The sequence below is a fragment of the Bacillus rossius genome, chromosome 6 (genome assembly GCF_032445375.1).
Source record: "Bacillus rossius redtenbacheri isolate Brsri chromosome 6, Brsri_v3, whole genome shotgun sequence".
Classification (NCBI taxonomy): Eukaryota; Metazoa; Arthropoda; class Insecta; order Phasmatodea; family Bacillidae; genus Bacillus; species Bacillus rossius.
The window spans coordinates 26,418,168-26,444,208 of record NC_086334.1 but is presented as its reverse complement, the minus strand read 5'-3'; the positions used below and the strand labels follow the sequence as shown (position 1 = coordinate 26,444,208).

Below are 26,041 nucleotides of genomic sequence, written 5' to 3'. Positions count from 1 at the left end.
AAATGTAATTTTACATAAGAATGTGACTAATGTGCTATGTGTTTGTGTGTGTGTGTGTGTGTGTGTGTGTGTGTGTGTGTATATATATATATATAATAATAATCATCATCATGCAGAGATCCTCAGGGTAGCCATGATTACTAACACATAGGTGCCCCTTGAAATGGTGAAGTGTAAAATACGACATAATTAGGGGCTGCTTAACAATTTTAGCAAAATGTGTGGAAACATGAAATTTGGTACATAAAAACATGAGATTACAAGAAAGGAAATTTGCAATAGTAAACATTTTGTTTGAAATGTTTACATTAGTTCACACCAATAAGTAAATACAGGATAGGGTTTTTTATTTTATTTACACAAGCGTACATTACCCAAACAATGTTTAGTGACAGCTCTCAGCATTGTAGCATGCTACAAGAACTCAAAAAATAAATTATACATAAATATCCAAGGATGAAAGAAAAGTCACAGTAATACTGCTGACATTCAATAAATATATGTATTACTTTCTTTGAAAATTGGAATGAATACTTGCATGCTTTGGTTTAATGAAATATACAAACCTTACATTGAATAATAATTAGGGCCTGGAAAAATTAGCATCTATTTATTACAAAATTAGCATCTATTTTCCAGAAATTAGCATCTATTTTTGAGAAATTTGCTTAAGATATTAAAGTTACATAACAATACAAGAAGTTGTAATAGTGTTTATACCCATTATGACGAATTTTAACACAAACCAAAATCATTAAACGGTATTTGTAAACAAACGTTTGAGCACTAGTAATTTCAAATGAAAACAAACAGACAATTCAAGTTGGCCAACTTCAGTACGCTAAACGTGCACCACAAAATGTATGATTTGTCTCTATGTAAAATATTGATCAGAAAAAAAATTTGAAAACTAAAGTGATTATCAACAAATGTAAAAAAAACCGCGTACTAAAATATTTGTAGTAGTTTTGAGCATTTAAAATATTTTCATTTTTATCTTTGCAAGTTCACTACGATCCCGTCAACGACCTAGATATTTTCTAGTTTTGTTGGTTTCCGTGAAGCGCTTCCCGGGAAATTTGTTTTGTTAGGTTGGATACTCTTCATGAACAGGCAACACACGATGCAATGGCGAACGTGGCGTGATCTATCAAAACAAAATAACTGCGTCGATAAGTAGTGTGAACATTCTTTTCTAAACATTCAACGGTAACTTGAGTAAATCGTAAACACTAAATTTACAAAATTACTTATTCTATACTATCAGGCGTGATATTTGGTTAAGGAATGTTTTCTAAGTTAAGGTTAGGATTCGGATTTTATTCCTTCAACAAGCCTTGTCAGAAGCTATTGTTTACTGTAATTGTGTTATGGTGGTTATTTTCAAAAACAATACTTTGAGGAATGTGTGTTCAAGCCATTTTGTTGCATTCTATAGTGGTTTTTCGCCCGATAATGGTCATTTTACCGCGATTTCGCAAATATAGCATTTATAACAACAATTAGTAAAAAATCGCATCTAACCTCAAAATTCGCAAAAAAATCGCATCTATCGCAAATTGCGAATTTTTCCGGCCCCTAATAATAATAATACAAATAATATTAAAATGTGTGTCAAACTACACCACGATTCTGAACACATTTAGCAGCATATGCATATAGAACTTAACATGTTGATGACAATTAAATTACTGGTTTTCATATGGCAGTAAATTTACTCACAAATTACTTAATGTAGATTCCTAATGTTTATTGTCACTGCCAAAATGTCCTTTCTAAAGCACTTTAGAATCCACCCAATAATTAAAATGTGTTCTATTTTTTTTAAATTCAGAAATAAACTGACATTATCAGTTTGACACACATTTTCAAGGATGCTGTACACATATACGTAATCTGATAAAAAAAATTTCAAGTTTTTCTTTACTTGCAAGATTCAGGAAGTGAAGAACATTCATTAGCATGAAATTGACTCTCTCTGTATTGTGCATAGTTCAAGTGTCTTCAAAAATTAATGGAGAAGCCAAGATATTTTTTTTAAATAGGTAAATATTTTGCCAACTGCAATTTGTTTCATAAAACTATGTATATTTTTATGTCGATTTTAATTTCTTTGATGTCTTTTTCAAACGTCCTATTTTTATGGCTGCTTGTCAACACAATAAATGTTTGTCCTCTATAAGACTTAAATTACACTGCATTAAATAACAAAATCTCAGAATTTTCTAATTCAAAAATTTAGATCTATATTTTGTTACTCAATAATATATTAATGGAAGACAAGCAATTCACCTGAACTGAAATCACAAAAGCTCTGAACCCCTCGAGTTAATTTTGCAGATCAATATGCATCACCCCTATGAAAAAAAAACTAGTATTCAGTAGCAAACACAAGCAGACAATATGCTTAACTTAATATTTAACATTGACTATATTCAGTACAAGCAATCTTTTAATTACCTACAATAAACACTAAGGAAAAAAAACTGATAGTCTTAATAGCACCACTACGGCTGTGCACAAGGTCAACATTAAAGTGTAGTACCGTTTTTTATTCTGTTCCATCAACTATTGACATACTACTGTACATCAATTTTTCTGTTTTTAAACCTCTTTACCTAGTCAAAGAAAATACACACCAAAAATAGGGGTCACTATTATATAAATTACACATTTAAGCTACACCTTCCAGAATTATTTATAAATCTATGCAAAATACATAAATATAAAAAACACTTTTACCTACAAATATTTATGAATTTACATATTTTTATTGTTGAATTCATAAATGTCAGTTTGCCATCAATAGGTTATTAATGAAACTACACAAATGCCAATTAACATCAACATGAAATTCTACACAATGTATGTGTAACAAGTACGTATTAATATTTAAGTAATGTACTAGCTCATAAAAACGGATGGGAATGGTTCCATTTCCTGAAATGATGCTTCAGTCACTCTGTGTGTGGTGCTATGCTGAAAGAATGATGATTTGAGGTACGTGAAAATAGCAATCAATAAAAATGCTAAATATTTTGTTTGTTTCCAGATTATTCTAAACTTGGACAATGATAAAATCTACATATGTTTTAGGTTGGTGTGGAATATAAGAATTTATAAAATTTTTCCTCCAGAAAGTCTGATTTTGTCATAAGCATACATAAATTAAATTGTATAGCAATAAACAATTATGTGTATTTAAGTATTTTGACATTTGTGCAGTTTATTTTGGAATTCTTTATTGTAAATCAAACGTCATATAAAATATGGAGTATACCATAAGTTAGGTGCATTCAAAATCTTTTTTAATTAACATCAAAACATTATCTCATTTCTTGAAAAACAACAAAGCGTATGTGACAAAAAGCAAATTCTTCAGAAAGAAAATTTTTCAGGAGACATTGCCAAATACCAATTGCAAACATAACATAACATTAAAACTCTTGTTTTTGTTTTAGATTTTATGTTTTTTAAACCGTAGAAAATGCTCAATAATGTAGTGAGATGCTATGCATACGTTTCCTTGAAGAAACAAAAACCAAATTAAAAAAAAATCACTTATCACTTAGGTGATGTTTCTTCAGTGACAATCTTCAATACATGAGTTTAATGGAAATGGATATAAATTTATAGTGGTATTAATTGATGTTTAAAGAGCTTTTTAAATAATTTAGAATATTTAAAGATGACTATCTAACTATGTATGTGCTATACTACTCAGTAACTACAAAATATTGAATAACCATAATTCTTTCTGAGGTAAGTGGGCTGCAAAGTGTGCCATTTTTGTCCAGCTGTCATTAACTAAGTTTTCTTGCAGCACACTTAGTTTCATTAGACTATATTTCCTGAAATAATAAACTTGATCATTACTACCAACTTTAAATGTCATAACTAATCATTTCAAATATTAAATAATATAAAGTATAATAGGGAAATATTAATTTACCACCATTTTGTTACCTCTTCATAAGGTTTTGATATCTACGAAAAGTATTATTTGGTTACACAGTACCAAACAATTTGTTTTCAATGATACTATTTGTTGGTGTGCTAAAGAAAAATGGTCAATATACTAGCAAGTTCTGTTCATATTAAGTATAAGTCCAGGTTTGATAATTATCACATGAAGGAACAGTTTTAAGTGGACATTTTAGACACTGGTGGTAGTGCAGTGTTTCACTCTGAAAGAGAGTAGTATAGACATGTTTATATTTATAGTTGAATAGAACACACAAGGTATCTGTACACATTGTAACTGGCTTCTACTGTATTTTATCCTACAGGACTGTTTAAATGTAAACTACATGTTTTCAATTTAAAGATATTGAAAATTGGTATTTAACTCAGTGTTGCAAAATAGTAATCACGAAACTTTAATATTAATTTACAAAAATAATATTTTGTAACGTATGTACACACAACACAATTTAAAAGGGTTTCAGACTTTGAAAAGATACATATCACACACAGCCTCTTACTCCACTTCGTAACATAACTAAGAACTAAAATTTGGCATAAAATACTTGTTTGGGACAAGGAAACAGCAGTGAGGATACTAATACCACATTTCCAACAGTGTTTTGCTGGTCACATGCTGCATTCTCACTTTCTCATCATCTGGATACTCAAGTGCCTTCACCTCATTTGGTACGTAGTGGGTCCCACAATAGGTGTCGAAGTAACGCCCAACCAAAGGATGTTCTATCCACTGTGGGTTTGAATGCATCTCAAGGTTTTCTGTAATGAAATACAGTAAAAACTATATACTACAAACAACTGTCTTTGAAGTCCTCTCCTCTTTCTAAATGATAGGCTAGGTCTGCCAGTACAGTCTGACAATATCTGCTTACACCTCGTGGATTCAACTCCCAGATGATGCCAGTGGGCATTACCTGAGCTGGATACCTTCCTACCAAACATGCTATTTTTTATTTTAATTTGTAAAATGCCCACAGAGAGTCATAAGGCTTTAATGGAGGGCACAAAACGTTAAGACAAATACATAGTAATTACTGCAAAGGAATGGACTCCCACCCACGTCGGTACCACAGCAGGCAGAACAACCGCAGATGGCCAACATACAAAGGCACGAGTACCACACATTAGCAGTGATAACAACAGATACACACAAACACTAATACAGTAAATAAAAACAAACACAAAATAAAATGACACAAAAAAAATTGTTTATTCATAATTGTTTATAAAAAAACAGACATAGACTTAAAACTAAGCATTATATAAAAAAATTGAAGTCTGCGATTGCAGTTCTACACTATTATAATTCAAATAAAATTTATTATAATTGAATATAAGCCTGTAAATTATATCATTACTAGTATGAAGAGTATACAGGATTGAACACGCTGGAATTAAATTGGGGAATTCTCAAGCTGGTATTGTCAAGAAGATGATAAGCAACTGAATTTAGAAGTATAAAAATTATGAACAAAATGTGCATCATGGTCTACAAGGGAGTTCAATTAGGTCACAGGAAATTCATCAGAATAATTAATTGGATAACTTTATTTTGGTCAAGCAAGGTAGGAGTAGTGCGGACGGGTGTCAAAACTGAGCAGTACAGCATGAGCCACTGGAAAATCACAGGGGATGCGTGGTTGCAGTAGAAAATGAAAACACTTCCTTCCTCCGCTGCACTTTACTGTGTTACAGAATACAGCATTCACTGCAGACAGTCCGGATGTGAACTGCTTGACTGGGCCCATTACTCTCTCTTTTAGCACAGTTTTAAACGGAGCAGAGCGACCTGTAAACCTCAAGCAACATGCAGTCAGCATCCTGGCGTGGGGTGAGAGGGGCGGATTCTCCACGTCTCCAAGCATAGGGGGATGCTGGTGATGCACTCACTTCACACCACTCTACTGCCATTTGCTCGACATGTGAGCTTACCACACTACACAGTACAGTAACTGGATAAACAAACACTCTGCCTTTTTAACATCTTGTAGGCAAGGTAATTTGTGACTACGTTGGGGTGAAAAAGATGTGAAAGGATTGGCAACAGAATGCCAGAGGAAACCCGCCGGCTCGCTGCAACGTTTGCCACATTCCTTACTAATGAAACAGCTCACCGCCTTGCCGACAGATTATCTGGCCACTCGCACATCCTCCCAGAGACAGTAAACTTACAAGAGTTGGACGCTGCCCTGGCAGTGAAGGGAACTGGGAACACCTGTGAGTACTCACCCTGGGCAGCATATCTGGTGGTTCCATCGGTGACCAGCACGTTGTAGAACGGCTGGCCTGTCTTGTACTCCAGGTTTCCCACTCCCATCTGCAAGATCCACTCTGGGGTGGCCTTGCAGCGGTAGTCCCAGCCGTAGATGACGCAGCGGTAGCCGTAATGTCGGTGGTGCATTATCATGCCCACGGCGTACTTCACTGTTCCATTGTTGTGCTTTGGTGTCACCTACGAGTAAGCAATGAGTTAATACATGCCAGGTGCATGTTCATGTTACACCTAATAAATAGTGAAAAAACAAACATTTTCTTAATATTTTTTTGCTACAGACTACCAACTGTGGAGCATTTCCAAGAACATCCTTTTGAACCTGTCTGTGATGGCATGTACAATTAATTATTAAGTAAGAGCCACTGAATTGTAGTTACAATTGTGCACACCAATTAATGCAATAAAACTCCCAGTGGAAAATGTGTATTTGTTCCTTTAAATCAGTTTAAGAAATCTGGAGATCTGAATTAATAATATTCTACCGTACTTACCAAGTTCACCTGTCTTGTCTATGCTGCCTCCCTGCACTAACACCTGGTCCAATGTATATTATGGATGTGCGAAGCTTTAGAAAATACATTTAAATCAAAGACTAATTTTCTTCACTTAAAAAAAAAATAAAAAACTTACTAAAGTTTTTTTAAGAGCAGAATGCATTTTTACCAGAGAACAGGTCAGGCTCTTAAAAAAAAGATGATAAATGTCAGCTCACTTTTGGGGTTGATATTACACCATGAGCCCCACTCACCTACTTCAGTAAAGTTCCTCAAGTTTTCCCAGTTACTTTTCTCATCAATCCATAGGAAAGGGTGTCTACAAATACCTGGTGAACCAATTTCAGGACTTTTTCAAGACTTTTTAGTAACATTTTCTGACATTTTTTTATATCACAGGGTGATTTTATGTATACTATAAAATAAACAAAATTAAACATTATTAAATGAAATACAAAATATATATACTATTCGCAGCAATGTATTAAATTTAAAGTCTGGAAGCTAACACATTTTTAGAGATGATTTCCTCACATTTCAAGTGTACAGTCTCCAATTATTTATATTCAATATGTATGTAACTATAATCCGAACAAAGTGAAATTTCAACACACAGTACTATCAAAACATATTTTAAAAAGCATAACACAGAATTTACTAAAATGTTTTCCTAAACAATACACATTAATCATTACCAGACTGAAAAAAAGGTACACAAATATACTTGTTTGATCAAACTTTTGAAACTGTAGGCTTACATTTTCGATTGTGGTCAGGCGAAAACCTACAGATATTTGTTTGGGCTTAAAATTAATACACAGTAGTTTTTAGTGAAAATCAAATAAGATTATTAACAGCAAACACATTTATGGTTAAAATACATATTGGTTTGAAGACATTAAGATACTACACAGTATGAAAAATTACTGATACTGTTTTGTAATTAAGACACTATTAATTTCCCTGGATTTTCCAGGTTTTTTTGAATACACCTTTTCAATTTCCAGAGTTTCCCTGTTTGCGGGAACTCGGAGACTGATGGGATGCAAGCCCCCGGTCCTGTGGGTGGACTGGGTGCTGTTAAGTCCCTTCACCACTATACTGCAGAAGGCAACTATACTCCTATACTCCACAATTAAATCACATGGCTAAGAAAATCCACCACTGTAGCATTGCTTGGGCAAATGCACACGAAAAATAAGCAATAAAAATTCACCATGAAGCAATACATTATAATAACACCTATCTTGAAGCATATTTGAATTACCCTAGTTTACGTAGCCAAATGAAATTAATAATTTTGATGCAGAGACTTTCTGACTTCTGAAGTGAAACTTTTTTTACAGCTGGTAGAGTATTATCAGAAACGTAGGGTAATGGAAGTGAATAGGTAACGGAGTTAACGTAACATATGTAACGAATATTGCCAGATGGTGTGGGGTAACGAAAAAAAGATTTTAAGTTGAAATATCTTTACAGCCGGTTACAGATGGCAGCAGCATGGCAGGATTTTGTATACTTTCCAATACTTTTGTAAACATTTACATACTTCATACTTTCACAACTCGTAATTCGCAATTCTAAACTCTCAACTCTGAAGTCGTAACTTGTTAAAATTGCATGGATATATCCAATAGGGTTATACATATATCATATTTTAGCTATCATAAATACATTAATTTCATTTCCATATTCCATTGAAGACATGGACAGACACAAGTAAATAATGGCATATTTTCTACATATGATTACGTGTGTTTCAAATATTAGAGTACCCTACAAATTTCCTATTCCTTTTATGTGTGAAATTTCACATTTAACACACGTGGCCATCATGCACCCATGTTTAAAAATTTTTTTTTTCCCCTTTTCAATTTGCTGGTGTATATTTCTGTAATACGGTGGTAGATGGATCATTATCTTTGTAAAGCCCTACTGCATAGGCAAAACAAGTAGCCTGTTTTAAACTTCGTAAAACATTCAGAAGAGAAGAAAAATTCACAAGCCAAAATAAGTACATACCACTTGTTTTTGGGCTAGTACAGATCTAAAAATGTGCAAACAATATTTTCAAACACTGTATAAGGATGTAGTTATGCAAAAAGGAACCAATCCACAATTTTGTTATATTTTATTTGAAAATAAATTAAAATAGTACAAGGTTGATCATACCATCGTTGCTATTATTATATCAGTATTTATACTAGACCATTAAAATTATACCCACATTATGTTATCAATACGAGAATTACAATTTATAATTAACTTTAACTTCAAAATACTCAGAATATGTTTCATGTGGGTTGGTTCCTTTTTGCATAACTATGTCCAATTAATCCTTGAAAAGAAAACACTTCATTACCTCTGTTATTCGTGGTGAATGCTGCGAGTTCAGTTGGTTTAAAGCAAAACTAAACAGTTGTAACTGGTGGTGTTCTGCTGCATGGACACTCTGAAACAAAGCGTGGTAAACTGCAAGCCATTGTTTGCTATAAGGGCAAAGCTACCAGGATTTACAAAGCACCGATGAGTGATAAGGGCATTACAAGCATGTGTATCAAGAGTTTATAATATTGTCATATTAAAAATATAAACTGTAAGTATGTTTGAAAATTATTTTAGAAATACCAGTTTTGACGGTTTTAACACGTAAATATATTTTTAGCAAGCACTAAAGAAACTAACATACACAATGGCACAATGGGTAAATATAACATTACATAAATTTTATTCTATGCCAGACTAAACACAAAAATAATAATAATAATAATTTGTTTCTATAGCTATTAGAGCCACAAGCAAGCACACCCCTTAAAGTAAAAGTTAAAAAAAAAAAAAATTACATATTTTTAATTAATTTTACAATATCTAGAGAAACATCAACTACAACAAACTATGTAATTTTTATAAAGATAAACATGACAGCAAACAAAAAAAAGGCTTGAAACTATTATATGCAAATGGAAAATGGTTAAAAAGCTAATATAATAACTTTAAACGTTTAAACCTCATTAATACAAACCTGTAGGGAGTAGGGACCATAATTTTGTTAGTTTGTATTAACCAAACTATTAAAAAATTCGTATAAATTTTTATTTAATTTCTAAACCAAATTCAAATGAAGCAAAAAAAAAAAATATTTCAGTACATATGTAACACACAAAAATTAATAGAATATCAGGGTGGCCAGCCAACCGGGAAATCGGGAAATACGGGAAATAGCCAGGATTTCTTAAAAAAACCAGGAATACCTGGAATCAGCCAGGAATTTTTATTAGAACCGGGAATTTTTTTTATGAAGTAACGATCGCAATAACATACGGCTGTTAAATGAGCACGTTCACCACCCGTCGAAGCTCGACAGTATGCTCGTGAGCTATATTTTGTGAAAGTTAATTTGTTCATATCGCATTTAAAAACTTTTGTAGTACGTAAGAAACCGTTAACAATTCAGACTTCCATACTTATTATGTTTCTGTATTCAAAAGCAACAGTATTTTGGCTGAAAATGTTGTTGTAGGGTGGTAGTAATTTCTCGCACGGCATGTTGGTAGCACTAGTTTTGTATGTATATTTGTTTTTATTTGCGCTCGTGTTGTTGCGTCACGGTATCACGGATACTTTTCTCGAGTTTTTTTAAAAGTTTAGTTGTGCGGGACGTTGTTTTGAATTTTTTAATCTAACATGTAATTGGCGCAGACTATCAAAATGTCAACGAGTTCGGTCACCACATACAATGACAAATATACGGAAGAGTTTGAATGGGTGGAGAAAGATCCAAAGTGCAGGACAAACGCTATTTGCAATTTGTGTAATGTTAAAATCAATATCGGTAGCATGGATGGGAAGAACAACATTAGCCAGCCACGCAAGAGGGGCAAAACACGTGCGTTTGGTGTCAAGTAATTTTTGTGACGTGAGATTATAAATTTTTTTGTTGGTGGTAGTTTTTGTTTTAAGCAAGTTCATTGATTTAATTTTTAAGCCTATAGTTAAGTTGTCTATTGTTTAACGCCAATAAAACATCATATTGTGAGTGCTTTGTGTAACAAAAATACAAATTGTATGCAAATATTGATAAAAACCACCCTTGAAAAAACCTGGAAAAAACCAGGAATTTTATTATCCCAGAAGAGTGGCCACCCTGAATATGCTCCAACTAACACATAATTTTATACAGCAGCAAATATACGTATACTCTTTTTAGGGATTGTAAAATACAATTTTAGTATGGCTACACCTGTGGCTCAAAAACATATTTAATGCTATGCTCCTTTTTAGGGGATTCAAGACAGAAGAATATGTAATTAATTTGTAAGCTTCTTTCCCCAACTTACACTAAACCAAAGCAATGAAATAAGTATTATTTTAGTTGAAACTTCACATAGTTTCTTTACGTACATTATTCTAAAATGTGTGTTTTAACTATCCTTTACTATGTGTAACTGTTTACCTTTGAAACAAAAACAAATTTATGTTACACAATAAATATACTTTTGTATTAAATTAATTACTTTACACTATAACTTCTGTGAAATTTCTATGGACTATGTAAACACTTATACTAATAAGTATTTTAGTATGAGCAAAGTTTTTATTAATGAGGTCTCATTGCATTAGGATGTGTAAATATGCATGAATGTGTGAGCTTGTGTGTATGCATGCAATAATGTATGTATATCTAGTACCAGCTGAAGTACCCGGCGTTGCCCGGGCTAAACATATCATAATATAAGGAACATCAGTACCGAGTTTCAAGTCTGTATGACATACACTTGAAAAACTTAAAATTTTAATTTTAAAGTCCCATTGATTGCACAATATTGGTGGATCAAGGCTACACATCATCAAAACCTTAAGCTTCATTTTGTGGGAAGGCAGGTGACCTCCTAGGCAAGACGAGACGGGCGCCTCAAACAACAGTGCGTTACAAATTCAAGGCAACGCCATCTATTGACAAAAGTTCTGAGCTAAACAATTATTAGAGCCTTTAGTTCCCTAGTAGCCGAGAAATTCACTAAGCAGATGGGTTTCGCCAAGGAGAAGGATAAGAAATTGCCAGAAATTACTATTGTGATGGTGTGGCGGACGAAGAGAAATGACACTGTTTCTGTGCCTATGGCCTACCGCCCATGATTTTCTATTATTAAACTAAATTTACCCATTTTTTTACTCCCTTGGAGATAGAATTTCATAATTATTTGTAGTCTATTTTACTCTCTGGTCCATATGTAAAAAGAATCATGTCTATCCCTTGCTCTGTTGCTGCGTGAACGAAGAAAAAACAGACAAACACATTTCCACATTGACAATATTAGTAGGGATGTGTGTGTGTGTATAAAATGCTACAGGGTCTGTACGGACTGCTCAGTTACCATCTGCAGCCTGTCCAGGATCGAGAGCAGGAACCTGGACTCGAGGTGGTAGTCTGTGTAGAACCTGGCTGCATGCAGCACGTTGTAAGGGTTGGTTGGCTTCACCACCACCAGCAGCTCCAGACCCGAGCGCACTCGAGAACTCTTCCCACTGTGACTGCCTTCCCGGCGAACAGCGGTGTACACATCAGTTGCCAAGTGCTCCACCACCTGCAAACATTCACCCCGTCACTAGTCCGGTGCAGTAGGGTCTCCAACAACAGAAATTAATGTGGGCCACGGAAACCTCGGATAAGCTAAATCTTAGATAACAAGGTGAGAGACAGAAAAGTTTCTTGGTTTTCAGTGGGCCTGGTGGTTATCGTTTTATTTTTTATTTTTGCGGTGATGTTTTTCCATCTTTCCTTCAGTGTAGATTCTTTCACCCCTCTCCATGATTTGCCCTACCAATACACTGCATGTTTTCTTTAAGCTTTTCACATCAGTTAGATTATTTTCTAGGTCCTCAAACAAATGTTACAACAGTCTTTGCTGGAGATGGCGCTTTAAGTCAACTCTGATAATACAGAACTTCGGTTGATCAAAGATCATTTAATCGAGACACTATTGTGCTAACAAGTTCAGTCATTACTCACTACTTTATTTTATAATTAAATAGTTGTAATAATCATTGCTGATGGGTTTTATTTTCATTTCCTTTCAAAGCATTGTGATGCACTCAGCTCCATTGATTTAGGATGTTTTTATTTTTGGACATCTTAAATCAATCTTTTACATTGCAAGATTGCAAGAACCATACAAATACCGAATTGGCTCCTTATTTATCTATCTCACCATTTCTCTCACTGATGCTCACAGAATCACCACCATATAGTGGCAGGAAAAGAATTAAATAGTTTAGAATTGCATTTTTGTTATTACAAAATTTAAACTAAATAGTAAACCAAATAAAATGTTGCTTAAATCTTTAAATCTTGGCAGTAGTCTCCTCCGTGTTGCTATTCCTATTGCAACCTGTATCAATGAGTCTTATCTTAGTTAATGGCTGTTCTTTAATGCACTTTGCTTTATTACAGGTTGGTAGTACCCTATCCAAAATCATTTCAATAGTAAAGATGAAATTGGGGCAAACTTTTACATTATAGCAGAATGTGTTAATCCAGTATATGACATCATCTTACTTACCTTAATTAGCTTCAGTGAAAATAGTGATTACAGAGTGTTAAGGCCCCCACCTACCAGGGCACACATCGGTGTGCAGAGCTTCAGAAGAAACCAAGCAAATTGAAAACTGCTCAAGATATCAGAGTGGTGTCTGTTTACGAAAAGTATAAACCACAGGCGGATGAGCAGTTATATATCCGTATTTTGTATTCAAACTTTAATTTTAGAAAGTGGAAATAACTAAAACAGGTGTTATCTGAATGAATTTTAGGCAAGAAACGACTGGTAAAGCACTCAAGGGACTTGCATCACTCTTTCACTCCCGTATGGGTGTTATTTCAAAAGATATATAGGTTTATACGTCAGTTTACGGACTACCTCTGTTCCAAATTTATCATGAACTGGTTCAGTAGTAAAGGCAAATTTGAGAAACAAACATCCAAACAAAATTTTACATTTGTATACTAGTAGGATATTTAGCTCACTAATTTGGTCCAACCGACGTTTAAAATAAGCAATCTTAATTCATTGGGTTTAGAAAGACCAAATGTATCAAAGTAAAGTTTCTTTAGTAATTGTCATGTTAATGTAATTTTTAAATATTAATACTGGCTTAGCATATGAATATTAGCATTGAAATACATGCACAATAAAGCACAAAAATAAGGTTCCTATATTTGCCACATTTCTTTCAAAAATTAATAAAGTTTATGTAAGCTACTTTCAGGCACAAATTAAATCAAAGACAAAAGTTCTTACAAAAATAAGGCCTATTAAATATTTATCACTACATATTTAATTTACCAACTTATTTTCTTCACGAGACAATTCCTTTTTATAGTCTTAAAAAATTGATTCCAATTGTCATTACATGAGTAATGCTTACCTCCACAGCATTTGCAGCACAGACACTCTTCTTTTTCATTGGACATTCTCCATTTGAAGAAAATTTTGGGCAGCTACGCTTGGTCAAGAACTGTCCCCCATTGAACACATCAATGTAGCTGGAGGGGCTGAAGCTGTCGTACTCGGGGCCTCTGCACCAACGATAGACAACAGTCAGTTCTGTGCGTCACGGGCGCCTGAATGCCACGCACACTGCGACCCGCCTGGCAGTCACACTCACTTGTACTTCTCCTTCCAGCGCAGCAAGAGGTGGGACGGGAACACAACCACCTCACACTTGACGCCCAGTCGCCGGGCGATGCTCTCAATGAGAATGGACATTGTGAGAGCAGTGCCTGTCCGGTGCTCTATGACCTGCGGCAAAGCACCAAGGTCAAGCACATTCAGACTGTACCGCTGTTCCAGTAAAACAGTAGGTAGCAACCACCGATCACTTCTATTGTTTAAACCCAATCAAAATGACGGAGAGTTTGGAAGTGTTTAATCAAAATGTCAAAAGTAACTTATAAAATTACATGTTATAACTGTAATGTCGTTAATGTTTACAATACAAATTTAATGTATTTTGATATGTATTTATTTTGGATTGGGCGCTTACATTCGGAACAGTAACTTTATTTTGAGAAGGGTTATTAATGTTATGAGAGACATTTCACAAAGGTTGGTAGATTTTTTTTTTCAAGTTAAATATAAAATAAAATTGCACGTAATAACAAAATAAAATGGATTTATAATAGTAATTTTCTTATTCACTATTTTTGTTAAAAATAATTTTATTGTAAATAAAACAAGAAATTAAGAGCTAAGTATAATTTTTTCTTAGTATGTTAGTTATTTAATTTATTTTCTAATTTTTGAACTAATATATCCAGAAAGATATTTGTGCCCTTTTTTGGTTTCGCGAGATAAATGCACATGATATGGTGCGGTAAACTTCTACAACGATCTAGAAGTAAGTGTGTGTGTGACCTGCAGCACAATTCTACAGCATTACGTTAGTCATCACTTGGCGGTCAAACCGATGGTGGAACGAGCAGGTCACATTGTTCAGCAGCTCACAAAAAAATATGATGCGGATGTAGTGTAGAAAATAACATTTGTTAGTCGAGGGCAGGCAACAGTTTTAACCTTTTATTGTGTTTTATTTAACTAGAAATTTTCTTTGGCCATAGCCATCAGTGTTTTAAGCCCATAGTGGGTAAATTGGTCAACTAAAATATTAATGATGTGTGCAAAAAAAATGTTATTGAACAAAAGTAAATGTAAAATACTTTTAGAGCACTTTTTTTAATCAGTATTTATTCTAAAATTAGAGTGAAGAAACTGTTCTAAAAATTTATATATTTTTTTTCCTTCTTACACTGCTCAAGTTTACAGGATTTTAACTATAATTGTTGTGTGGTCTTTAGCTGGGTCGATCTGAAATGTTACATATTTTAAGAACAAATACATTTAGTTAGTATATACTTCAAGTATATACCACTTACCAACTATTATTAACATACAGTATAAAAGATGAAAGATCTCACAGATCATCACAAAGAGCAAAACATCAAAAAGAATAAATGTTATTCTATACTTGTTGTTTTACATAACTGAAATGTTCTGGCTGCCTATGTTTAGCAAATAACAATAATACTTGCTGACACAGCTACATCTGTATAATTTAAATGAATATGCGCTTGAAAAAGTACACCTCTGGTGAAAGCTGATTTGAATATTGGCTGTTATAAATAAGTTTCTAACTTACCCAGTTGAACAATGAAGTCTCCATAAACTGAAACATTTCATTGCCTGCACTGAAATTGTAGTGCTGAAAAAGGACTTCACAAAGTACGGACAGAATCTGCTTGGACTCGGAGCTACTGAAGTGGTTGTCGCTGATGTTCCTCCCCCGCCAGTCGTTCAGTTGTTCGGGCGACACGTTCAGGAGGGAGTGGGAACTGTTCTTCGACATCACCAACAGCTTCACCTTTTCAGCGATATCGTCACAGAACATCGCAATGTCGGCAGTCGAGATATCCAGCAGTGGCTGGCACCACTGCGCAACAAAAGCTGCACCAGTTTCCAACAACTGCTCTTCAGGGGACAAGTGGATGAAGTCATTCCACACTTCTTTTAGATGCTCTTGCTTCAAGAACCTCATCAGTTTAGTGCCATAGTATTTATTCGTGAGGTTACAGTTCCTGCAATGCAATAGCAAGGAATACCATATAATACTTCACACATACACACACAAAATATGCGCACAGTGTACATATTTAAATATAGACCTAGTTGTTTGCCCTGAATTCCTTAGGGTGCAATATGTATTAAGTTAAGATCATAAGCTGAAGTAAAAAAAAATTATGTCCTGTATGATAAATTATATTTTTTATATTCCGAAACAATTTACGAAATAAATGTCTATGGCATATTTAGATAACATAAATTTTTCTGTACTTGCACATTTTCTATATTATTTTCAGCATATAATATCAGATATCAGGTATAAAAATACAACTTTAGGTTCAAACAAAACAACTGCATGTACGTGAATTGTATGGACATATACTGGACCCTGCTCATTTCTCGTCTCGGTGTGTGATGTGGACGCACTGATGTGGATGTAGCACGTACAGCTGTCTTCACATTTGAAGCAACCTCTTGTGCATTGTTCGTATCAATTCATAGTACACACTGGTACATTTTATGTATATGTATTAAGTACCAATTCGTGAAATAACACAACACGTGCCAGCAGGAACTACAAAAATATTTTTTTAAGGGGTCCGCATAGTGAGGGGTGGATTTTCGTTAGTGAGGCAGGAGGATAAGTGTGACGCATATTGGTGCTTCTAGTGCAATTTTGCCTCCGAGCGCAAGGCCGTAGACTGGCGAGCAGTCTTATCGTCGTGCATAGGACAACTATGAGATGTAAGTAGAAAACGATAACAATATATGGTGAAGAAATGATGATAAAGGTGTAATGCTAATTCCTCGAGTTCTTTCTATAACTTGTACCGGGTGATTCATGCCTAAACATTATTCTGAAAACAAACTTTTTTTTGAAGCCATTTTCAGTCTTCTAAAATATAAAATTAAAAAAAAAAAAATTAAACGTGGAAACAGAACTACATCCACTTTCAGCGTATTCTGAAATAATTTTCATACACCGACACCAGACCACTATGATAGCTTGAGAAATTTTCAAACTGTGAGGTTTTTTCTGAAGTTTTACACACTGTATGTGTATCGGAGTACGCAGGGGCCTTAAATATGTTTGTGCTTTGTAATATAAGTAGGTATCTGATATTAACATAACTTTTTTAAACTAACTTGGCACTAGTTTTGATAAGAGTTAAATTTTTTAATATAGATATTGGTTATGATATGATTAATAAAATATTTTATGTTGTCAGCTCAGATACTAATTTTCCAAAGGGCATAACAGAATTTAAAGTACACACACAAACAAAAATTACAGTCACTGAGTTTTGAATACAAAATCTTCTACTCAAGGGATTAGAGAAACTTAATAAAATATCTTGTAAAAGGTAGTGTTGCAAAAAATAGGCTCATTACTTATAGCAGTAAAAATACTTACATATCACTATCAAACAGAGTCTTCAATTCATCAACCATGTAGCAGTAATTTAAGTGATGTTCCTCCAACTTCAACCTGAAATCTTCAAACTCTGAGTCGGAAATCTCATCTACGTCAATAAACTTTGGCGAGAACTCAGCTAGCTTCTTCAATACAAAGAAACCGATGTGCAAGCGGATGGCAAACTCTCGCCTCCAGGTGCACACCTTCTGATGATCAAAGGCCTTTTGCAGCAACGGCCACCTAGCAATCAAAATCAGTGATTTGCAAACCCTGACCACACTTTCAATTAGTTACAGAGCAACAAAAAAGATGTATCACTCAAATGCATTTGCAAAAAAAATAAAAAATTAATTAGCTAGTTATCAGTGACAGGAGAGTCAACAACCAGGTTCACTCAAACACTGTTGTTTCACCTGGTTGCATAGACCATTAGCTTAAAGAATGGCAGCATTTCAAACTAGACTGCAGTAACAAGCATCCGTTGGCAGTGATTCTGGATGATAACCATGAATGATTCACTAAAATTTTAATTTTCCATCTAAGTGCTTAGTTTTACTAGACTACAATTCTTTTGTATGAAGCTAGTGTCATGTTAGTATTAATACAACTTATAGGCTGCTAACCGTTGTAAACAAACTTAAGATTTGAAAAATTTCCAGGTCAAAAACCCAGTTTCCATTTGTTTTCTACTGTTTTCTAACCACAGTTTATTTACACAGAACATTTATTGCTGCAGTGATTTACTTATTTTTGCATTACTTCACGTGTGTAATCTGCTGAAGACAGCTTACTGCAGGATGATGCAGTTAGCCTAGAATTGACTCATTATACTTTCTGCATGTGAGTAAACTTTTGACCAATCAGCAGAGTAACTCAAAGTAACTCAATTATAACAAGGATTGTTCAGTCTACACAATTAAAAACTAACTAATCATTAATTAATATTTATTGAGATTTGATATGAGATAAAAATACTAAACTCAGTTTGATCAAGATCTTCCTAATAAATATAATTTTCATCAGCTATATAGTACATACTTTGCTTGCTTGAACATTTCAAACTTTATTCTTGCTCATCAAATTTTAACTTCAATAGAACAGAAGTTATAAAAATATTATACAAGATGTATAATCTTCTGAATTTGTTATGCTGTAGTGCTAATGCATAACTAAATTATATGAAAAATTAACAAAATTTCTTAGATACATACAGCACTACTTACCTTATAGATCAGTCAAACAATTTATAAATATTTAAATCTTCACTTACTCAAGCACTTGGGAACATGTTACATGTGTACCATAACGTTGCTTGCCACAAAAAAAAATTGGTCACTTTAAAATTGAAAATTACTGCAAATAATTAATAATGTAATGGTATAGTTCATGTTGTTAGGAGGATGTCGGCGACAACTGGCCCACCCAACCAGAACAGCGTGCTGGCCTGAGGTCTACTGGAAAAAGCCCTGCACCTTCCCTCAGTAAGGTACAGCATGTCGCCCGCCTTTCCACCACAACCAGACTTTCCATTTGTCAGTTACTGTCTGTCGACCACCCTTCCCCTCCACCATCCCGCCAGGCCGTCTGGATGGTTCTGCAAGTCACTGGCTACACTGTTGCCTGGTGGCTCAACTGGGACGCCATTCTTTCTGCAGCTTCGAACATTGGCTCAAGGGCTTTGATTGTAATAAAGTCAAAATAAAAATCACAATTTTTAGCATTTCCCCCCTCATAATTTCAAGGCATTTTTAATGATGACGACTTACCCTAACCAAGATTTCACTTTGTTTTTATTACATAAATTAGAGAAAACCTCTGAAATTTTAATATTTCACCTAACCTTAGCAATCAAATACATACAACAAGCCTATCTCTTACCTTGGATGAAATGAAAAGAGCACAAAATGGTGAAGAATCTTCACAAAAATTACAAAAAACTTAACACTCATCACATCAATAAAAAATTGACAAAAACACACAAAAACACTTACAAGGGAGGTCTCCGACATCGGGATTGACTTTTTTAAAGAGACCTACATAGGCTAGTAGGATTGGGTTCTGAGTATAACACCCTGCAGCCATTCATCCTGGTAGACCCTCGTTGCGGAGTAATGACCTCTCCTTGTTAAATAACTTATGTACTGCAGTTATAGTAATAACATTGTTTGAAAATAATGGTACCATATGAAATATTCCATTAAATAAGCTAGATTTAATTTTAAATGCAGAAAATTTTTTAATTGGCTCCGCCCACAGCAACTTAAAAATCTCCAATGCCAAAACAGTTGAAATGCAGATAAATGTTGAAAACCCACAAAACAATGAAACCAATGAAACATATTAAAAAAAAAAGTATGAATTGTGACAAAAATTACACTTCATAAACAATAAAACATATTAAAAAATGCATAATAATGAAGCAAAACTTTTTTTTTCTTAAAATAAACAGTAACCTAGCTATCCAAACTCTGTAACATATTCACTCACAACACAGTCAGTATAATTTCACTGATACATACTCACTACATGAACGTATCCAGTGAGAATCTGCTAAAATAACTTTGTTTGCAGTTTAATATTTATGGTGCTATTAATCAACAACATTTTACCAGAAAATATAACATTTGTGTAAGCTAATAAGCTAATGTAAACATTTCAATACCGTTTCACAGAATTATGAGGGATGATTACAGAAAGTAGGAAATATCCTTTTCAAATTTTTTGAAATTTAAGGTAAAAGCCACACTTGTTTGGTATTACAGAGGGGAGAAGTGACAGGGGAAGTCACCAGCTACAATCACCGGTAACTGGGGCTAGTGTTCCAAGGAAACCTGCTATGGGAAGACCAGGTGGAGTTACGAAGAAAGGTAGAAAGAACTTGTGTATCGTATGATAGGGGACTTGGGTACTGAGGGAGGAAACAGCATACTGGAGGAAAAGGCTCATACCACGCTGGAGTATGTTGCGGCAGTATGGGATCTGTACACAGCGGTGTCCGAGAGGACGATGAAGGAGTGCAGCAGCTAGGTGAATGAAATGCAAGTGGAGGATACTGGGAAAAAATGAGCATCTCATTCAGAACTAATGAAGAAATGGCATGGGAGATGTTAAAGGAAAGAAAGAGAGGAATGCATAGAAACCGGAGGGAGAGGTCCACAAAAATCTTCAGAGATAAAAGAAAAACAAAAAGGTAAAAAAAAAAAAAAAATCACACGCTAAATATAAGAACAGTTGGCGAATGTAATTAGATGTGGAGTGCATGTTAGTAATGTGCTGCCAACTAGTATTTTTGGCACAATTTTAAATTTCATTTTTTTTTTAAATTAAATAATGTCACCAGTCATTCCTCTGCTGCAAGAAATTAAACTTGTTCCTCCTCCTGTACACTCCCATTCAACCTTGATCACACCTGTCTCCCCAATTTTTCCCGGCCCTAGATCCGATTTTTGTCGAGTCCTTTGCCAGTCAGACTCAGTATCGTTTTATCTCCGCCTTGGCGCACGGACGTCGCCTGTAATTCGCCTCCAATCCGTGACGAGAACTGCTATGATTTGTGAGCTCTTAGGGCAGGCCACTTCCAAGACCTCGCCTGACGCGAGCACTTCTTGGCATGATCGCAAATCATCTTCGCCAAAGTATAGTCACGCCTCCGGGTCCTGTAGAGCATCTTTCCCACTGTCATCAGCAGCCCCACACCCCCACCTCTCCAAGCTGGGAACACTGGCCCAGAGCGATGACCAGCCACTAACCCCGGCCAGGGTCGGCCTCTCTCCAATGCCACCCCACTAGTCCCAAATGTACACGCTTATGCCACCTAGCGGTAGTTTTGCGAATCACTTCCCCTGGGAGTTTGAATGCCCGTGGAACGCCTGCTCTCTGGCATCTCCCGCAGTAAATAGTACCTCGTAGTTCCTTCCCAGGCCACCGGGGCGCTGGCCTAGTCCGCCCCATAAGCTCAATGCTGCTACCAGCCGACTCGTGCGAGTCAACCTCTACTCGGTTCAGCCACACCTCAGTAGGTCGTGCTGACATCGGGCAGTAACACCAACTTCGAGATTTCGAAGTCTGCCTTTCTCAACAAGCACCTCAGTAATCTTCGTAACCTTTCAGTCCGAAAGCTGAAGCCTTCCCCCCTTTCGTCCTTTAACGTCACCTTTTAATTACGAGTCTCGGCCGCCCCAAAGTTACTGCGCACCCTGATTTGGTACTGACTGCATCGTATCTACATCATTGGGACGCCTCTCCGTTTTTCTTTTAAGATGTGATCAAAATAGACAAGGGATGATTCCCACAACGGTAGTTTTTAGGCGCAAGTCAGTCCATATAGATCTATCTTGTAAAAGTAGTCATGTATAAGTCTTCATAAATAATTAATTTCTTTTAAAATCATGAATCATCTGCGGCTGGTTTGTGTGCTTAACAACCGGGCAGATCCTGGAAGACATCACCCTGTTTGGTGAGTTTTTACTACCCTCACTCCCCGACCATCATCGTGACTAGAAGGAATTTTCTGCCTATTTCACCAACTGTATGTGAAACAGTCCTGAACATATGTGTTTCGGATCTGTTCACAGACAGGGACCAAGTACCAGGGTACAAGTACCGGGTACGTTTCCAAGGACCAGATCAGTCTCAACGGGCCAGATGACTAAGGCCCCCTGACGTCCCGTCAGCTGTTCCACTTCGCCTAGCAATCTTCAAACCGCCAGCCCTTCAGTTTTTAAAACCTTTTCAGACTAGCATCCAACCACGACATTTCACAGATCAGAAATCCAGAAGCTTCCTACGACTCTTTAACATGTTTATTGTCACGAACTTTATTTAAATTGTGTTAATTGTCTAATAAGGGCCAGCCCATTCTTTCAATAATGTGATCTTAAATCCATGTTGTATATGTTTTCTGTTAATCAACTTATATTATATACTTATATTATATAATGGAAAATAAGCAAAAGTAAAATAAAAACAGAGGAACTAATGTCTGGATGAAATCATAATTTTGCCTGCTGAAACCAAAAGATGCACGAGTTACCCCCAGTCATCAGGAGACTGACGAGGTGTAACAGTAAGTTCAGAATGAGAGTAACAGGAAAACAGGGCAGAATGATTCCACCCGCATCCAAGTTTATTCCTTGATTGATCCTGATGGCATAATCCCATTACATTTTGATCCTGTGGTACATGATGCTTGCTGTTTTAATTTAGTACATCAAAAGATTCGGATTCTACACATAACAAAAAAAGAGTGTGTGTAACTCAGTATATGTGATAGAAGTGAAACTTCTTTGGCAATTCAAACCTCGACTCATAAGTATATTGTAAGGGGTAAAACGGCAGCGAAGGAAAAAGAGAGAAAGAAGACAATTTTTCTAAATAAACACGAATTAACAAAATTATTACTCATTTAAAAATAACTCTTCAGGATATCAATAATTAATGATCACTTAATAGTGATCAATTAACACGGTTGAAATAGTTACACCTTAAAATGTTATATTAAGATATTCAGGTCCTGAACTATAGCATGAAAATAATTCTACCTACATTTATAATATCACCTAGTATTACTCAGCAAAACCAATTATATAATTTAATAACAAGACAACACAGCCAGGGGAATTTTGGTTTCATTTCTTTTTCAAGTATTTAGGAATACTAACTTTTTGTAATTATTATTAATTTGTTTCCAATAAAAATAAATTATTAAACATTATTTAACAAAATTTTTATCACTTAAAAATAACAGGTCAGGATAACAATAATTATTTATCAATCAATAATGCTTAATTAACAATAAATATTACTCACTGTTTAAAAAATCAAACCATAAATGCATTTTTTTTAGTAAATATTAAAGCTAGGATTGATTATAATAAATTAATTTTTAATTTAATTTTCTATTATGTATAGATTAGATGTGATCCAGCATTTTTATATAATGATTTTGTAGTTATGCAAATATCATCTAATCATTGAGTTATATTGCAACAGATTCTGCCAATAGGCTACATAGACCTAATGCAATGCACTCATAAGCAATGATAATGTTCTGCCTTCGAATGAATGAACAATGAGTAACATATTGGTTGCTCTGCGATGCGAAAACTAAATGGCACGAACCTTCCTCACAGTAATACTTTACATCATAACCATATTGCCACAAAGTAAAAATAAAAAGAATTAATATTCTATGCACAGAATTTGCTTAAAATTCTTTAAACAAGCATATTCTTAATTGGACTCAACATATTACACGCTCGTGGGCTCAAAATTATAATGAGGTGTGTGATTTAGTTAATAATAATACATGACGAATGATTACCCTGTCAAACTAAAGCTTTAAAAGCATTGCACCAGCAAAAAATAATTAATTACACAGCTAAAAAAAAAATTCACATATATATTTAATACTGATTTACACAAGTAATTAAAATAATATGTACTTAAAAGAACACCATTTTCTTGCGAAGATGGCCAGTGGAACAGGTGGGTTCCAATTGGCACGACCAACCTATTCCTGCAGAATGGCAGGGTTAAAACTGAGCCGCATGCCACTATTTGGAGACTGAGACCCGCCAAGTTCTCTGCACCGTCCGCAACCGTTTTGCGTCAGAAATTGTGTCACAACAATGTTTCACGAAAACATTACATTATAATTCAACCTTGAAATTTTACTTCCATCGTGCCCAAAGAAGTTTCACTTCAAAAACTTGTGGTATAACAATAAATTATGATATTAAGTAAAATAAAAAGGAAAATGTATTTTGTATTCAACTTACGATTATTATTCATTGTTTTATGACAAAATTTTTATGTAAAGGATCTTTCGACATACCAAATTAAAACAGCAAGCATCATGTATTTACCACAGGATATATCATACAGGTTCATGCCATCAGGATCAAGGGATAAACTTGGATACGTGATACAGAACAGTTACCCTCACTATAATAAAGGCTCTAAAGCCTTAAATTTCATGTCAATCCCAAACTAATCGAAAATTTTGCAACACTATTGGAAAACAATATTTGTAAAAAGAGCGCACTAGAATAATATCATACGACATACATGTACATACTTTTGAAAGAATGTTTTCTTCCAAACTTTATTGCTTCCGTTTACTATTTCTCTGAATCTTCGGCAAGTTGAAGAAAAGTTGACAACATCTTTGAATGTCAAACTATCGTTTTGCAAAATATTCTCCACAATTTCAACAGGCAAACACTCAATTGTCACATTATTGACTTCCTCCATTTCGTTTGATAAAAATTGTAAAGTAAAAAAATAAAAATAATATTCACGCCATTCTCGGAAAAAACCAGGAAAAGCAATCTTAAATAACAACAATAAACTTCGACCTACAATGAATCACATGTTGCATGTTGCAATTGCATTTTTTTTTATGTAAACATCATAGAATGTGGGCAAATCTATAAAAACAAATATCCATAGAGCATACATAAATCGAAATTCCTCCATCTTAGAATAAACCACAAAAGTTATATAAATTGTTATCGTATGTTTTCAAAATATTTTATTTGTTGCATAATTGTAGAGCAGATATTGAAAATCAAATTAGGACGGGCACGAATAATGTGAAAGACATAGCATGTCTATGTAAAAGTAGCCCAAAAATAAATATTATTTTAAAAAAAAGAAGACAAAATCAACACATTATAGGGTGAAAGTAACATGATGTTAATGATGTTGCACTGCCCTGGGCAGTATTCATAGAAAATCCCAGGTTCCAGTAGGATCCGCTGCAGACTAGGGATGGGAAATATAGTTCTTTGGAAAGAACTAGTTCGTTCGGAACTAGTCACTTCAAAGACTAGTTCTTTAGGAACCGTTCTATTGAACTACATCGGTCGCGGACTGTATCGCGGTTTCCAAAATATTCCATACCTACATGACACCAACACAATCGTTACAGACTTTTTGTTTTATGGGCATTTCTTTTTCTATAAATAAAAGAGGCGCACAGTAATCCGATGCTTGTAAACAATATCTCCCATTACAAATGAACGACTATTATATTGTTTTTCTTTCGCACAATTCTTACTTTTTTGAATGTGTATTAATTTATTTTCTGCAAGTAATGTGCTTATTTTCACATGTGTACAAAACAAAATAATGGTATAGTGTTTTCTCATCTGTGACAACCTAAGCTGATTTTTTTCGTATTGGGTAAGTTTTATTGTGTTTCTTTAAATTTTAGTGTAGTTTTTTAATGTGTGGTCTATGTGTAGTTAAA

At 34.6% G+C, this 26,041-nt stretch overlaps 1 protein-coding gene across 1 annotated transcript; it reads right to left on the bottom strand.

The window, feature by feature from the left end:
- Positions 1–337: 337 nt before the first annotated feature.
- On the bottom strand, positions 338–25,193 carry LOC134532887 (F-box only protein 21-like). Its single transcript, XM_063369896.1, has 9 exons — positions 24,866–25,193; positions 17,785–18,027; positions 15,949–16,384; positions 14,419–14,552; positions 14,179–14,329; positions 12,129–12,338; positions 9,116–9,205; positions 6,214–6,436; positions 338–4,743 (listed from the first exon to the last, which is right to left on the bottom strand). Exons 1-9 carry the CDS (start codon positions 25,039–25,041, stop codon positions 4,562–4,564), a joined length of 1,845 nt encoding a protein of 614 aa, XP_063225966.1. The 5' UTR covers positions 25,042–25,193; the 3' UTR covers positions 338–4,561.
- Between the last annotated feature and the right edge of the window lie 848 nt (positions 25,194–26,041).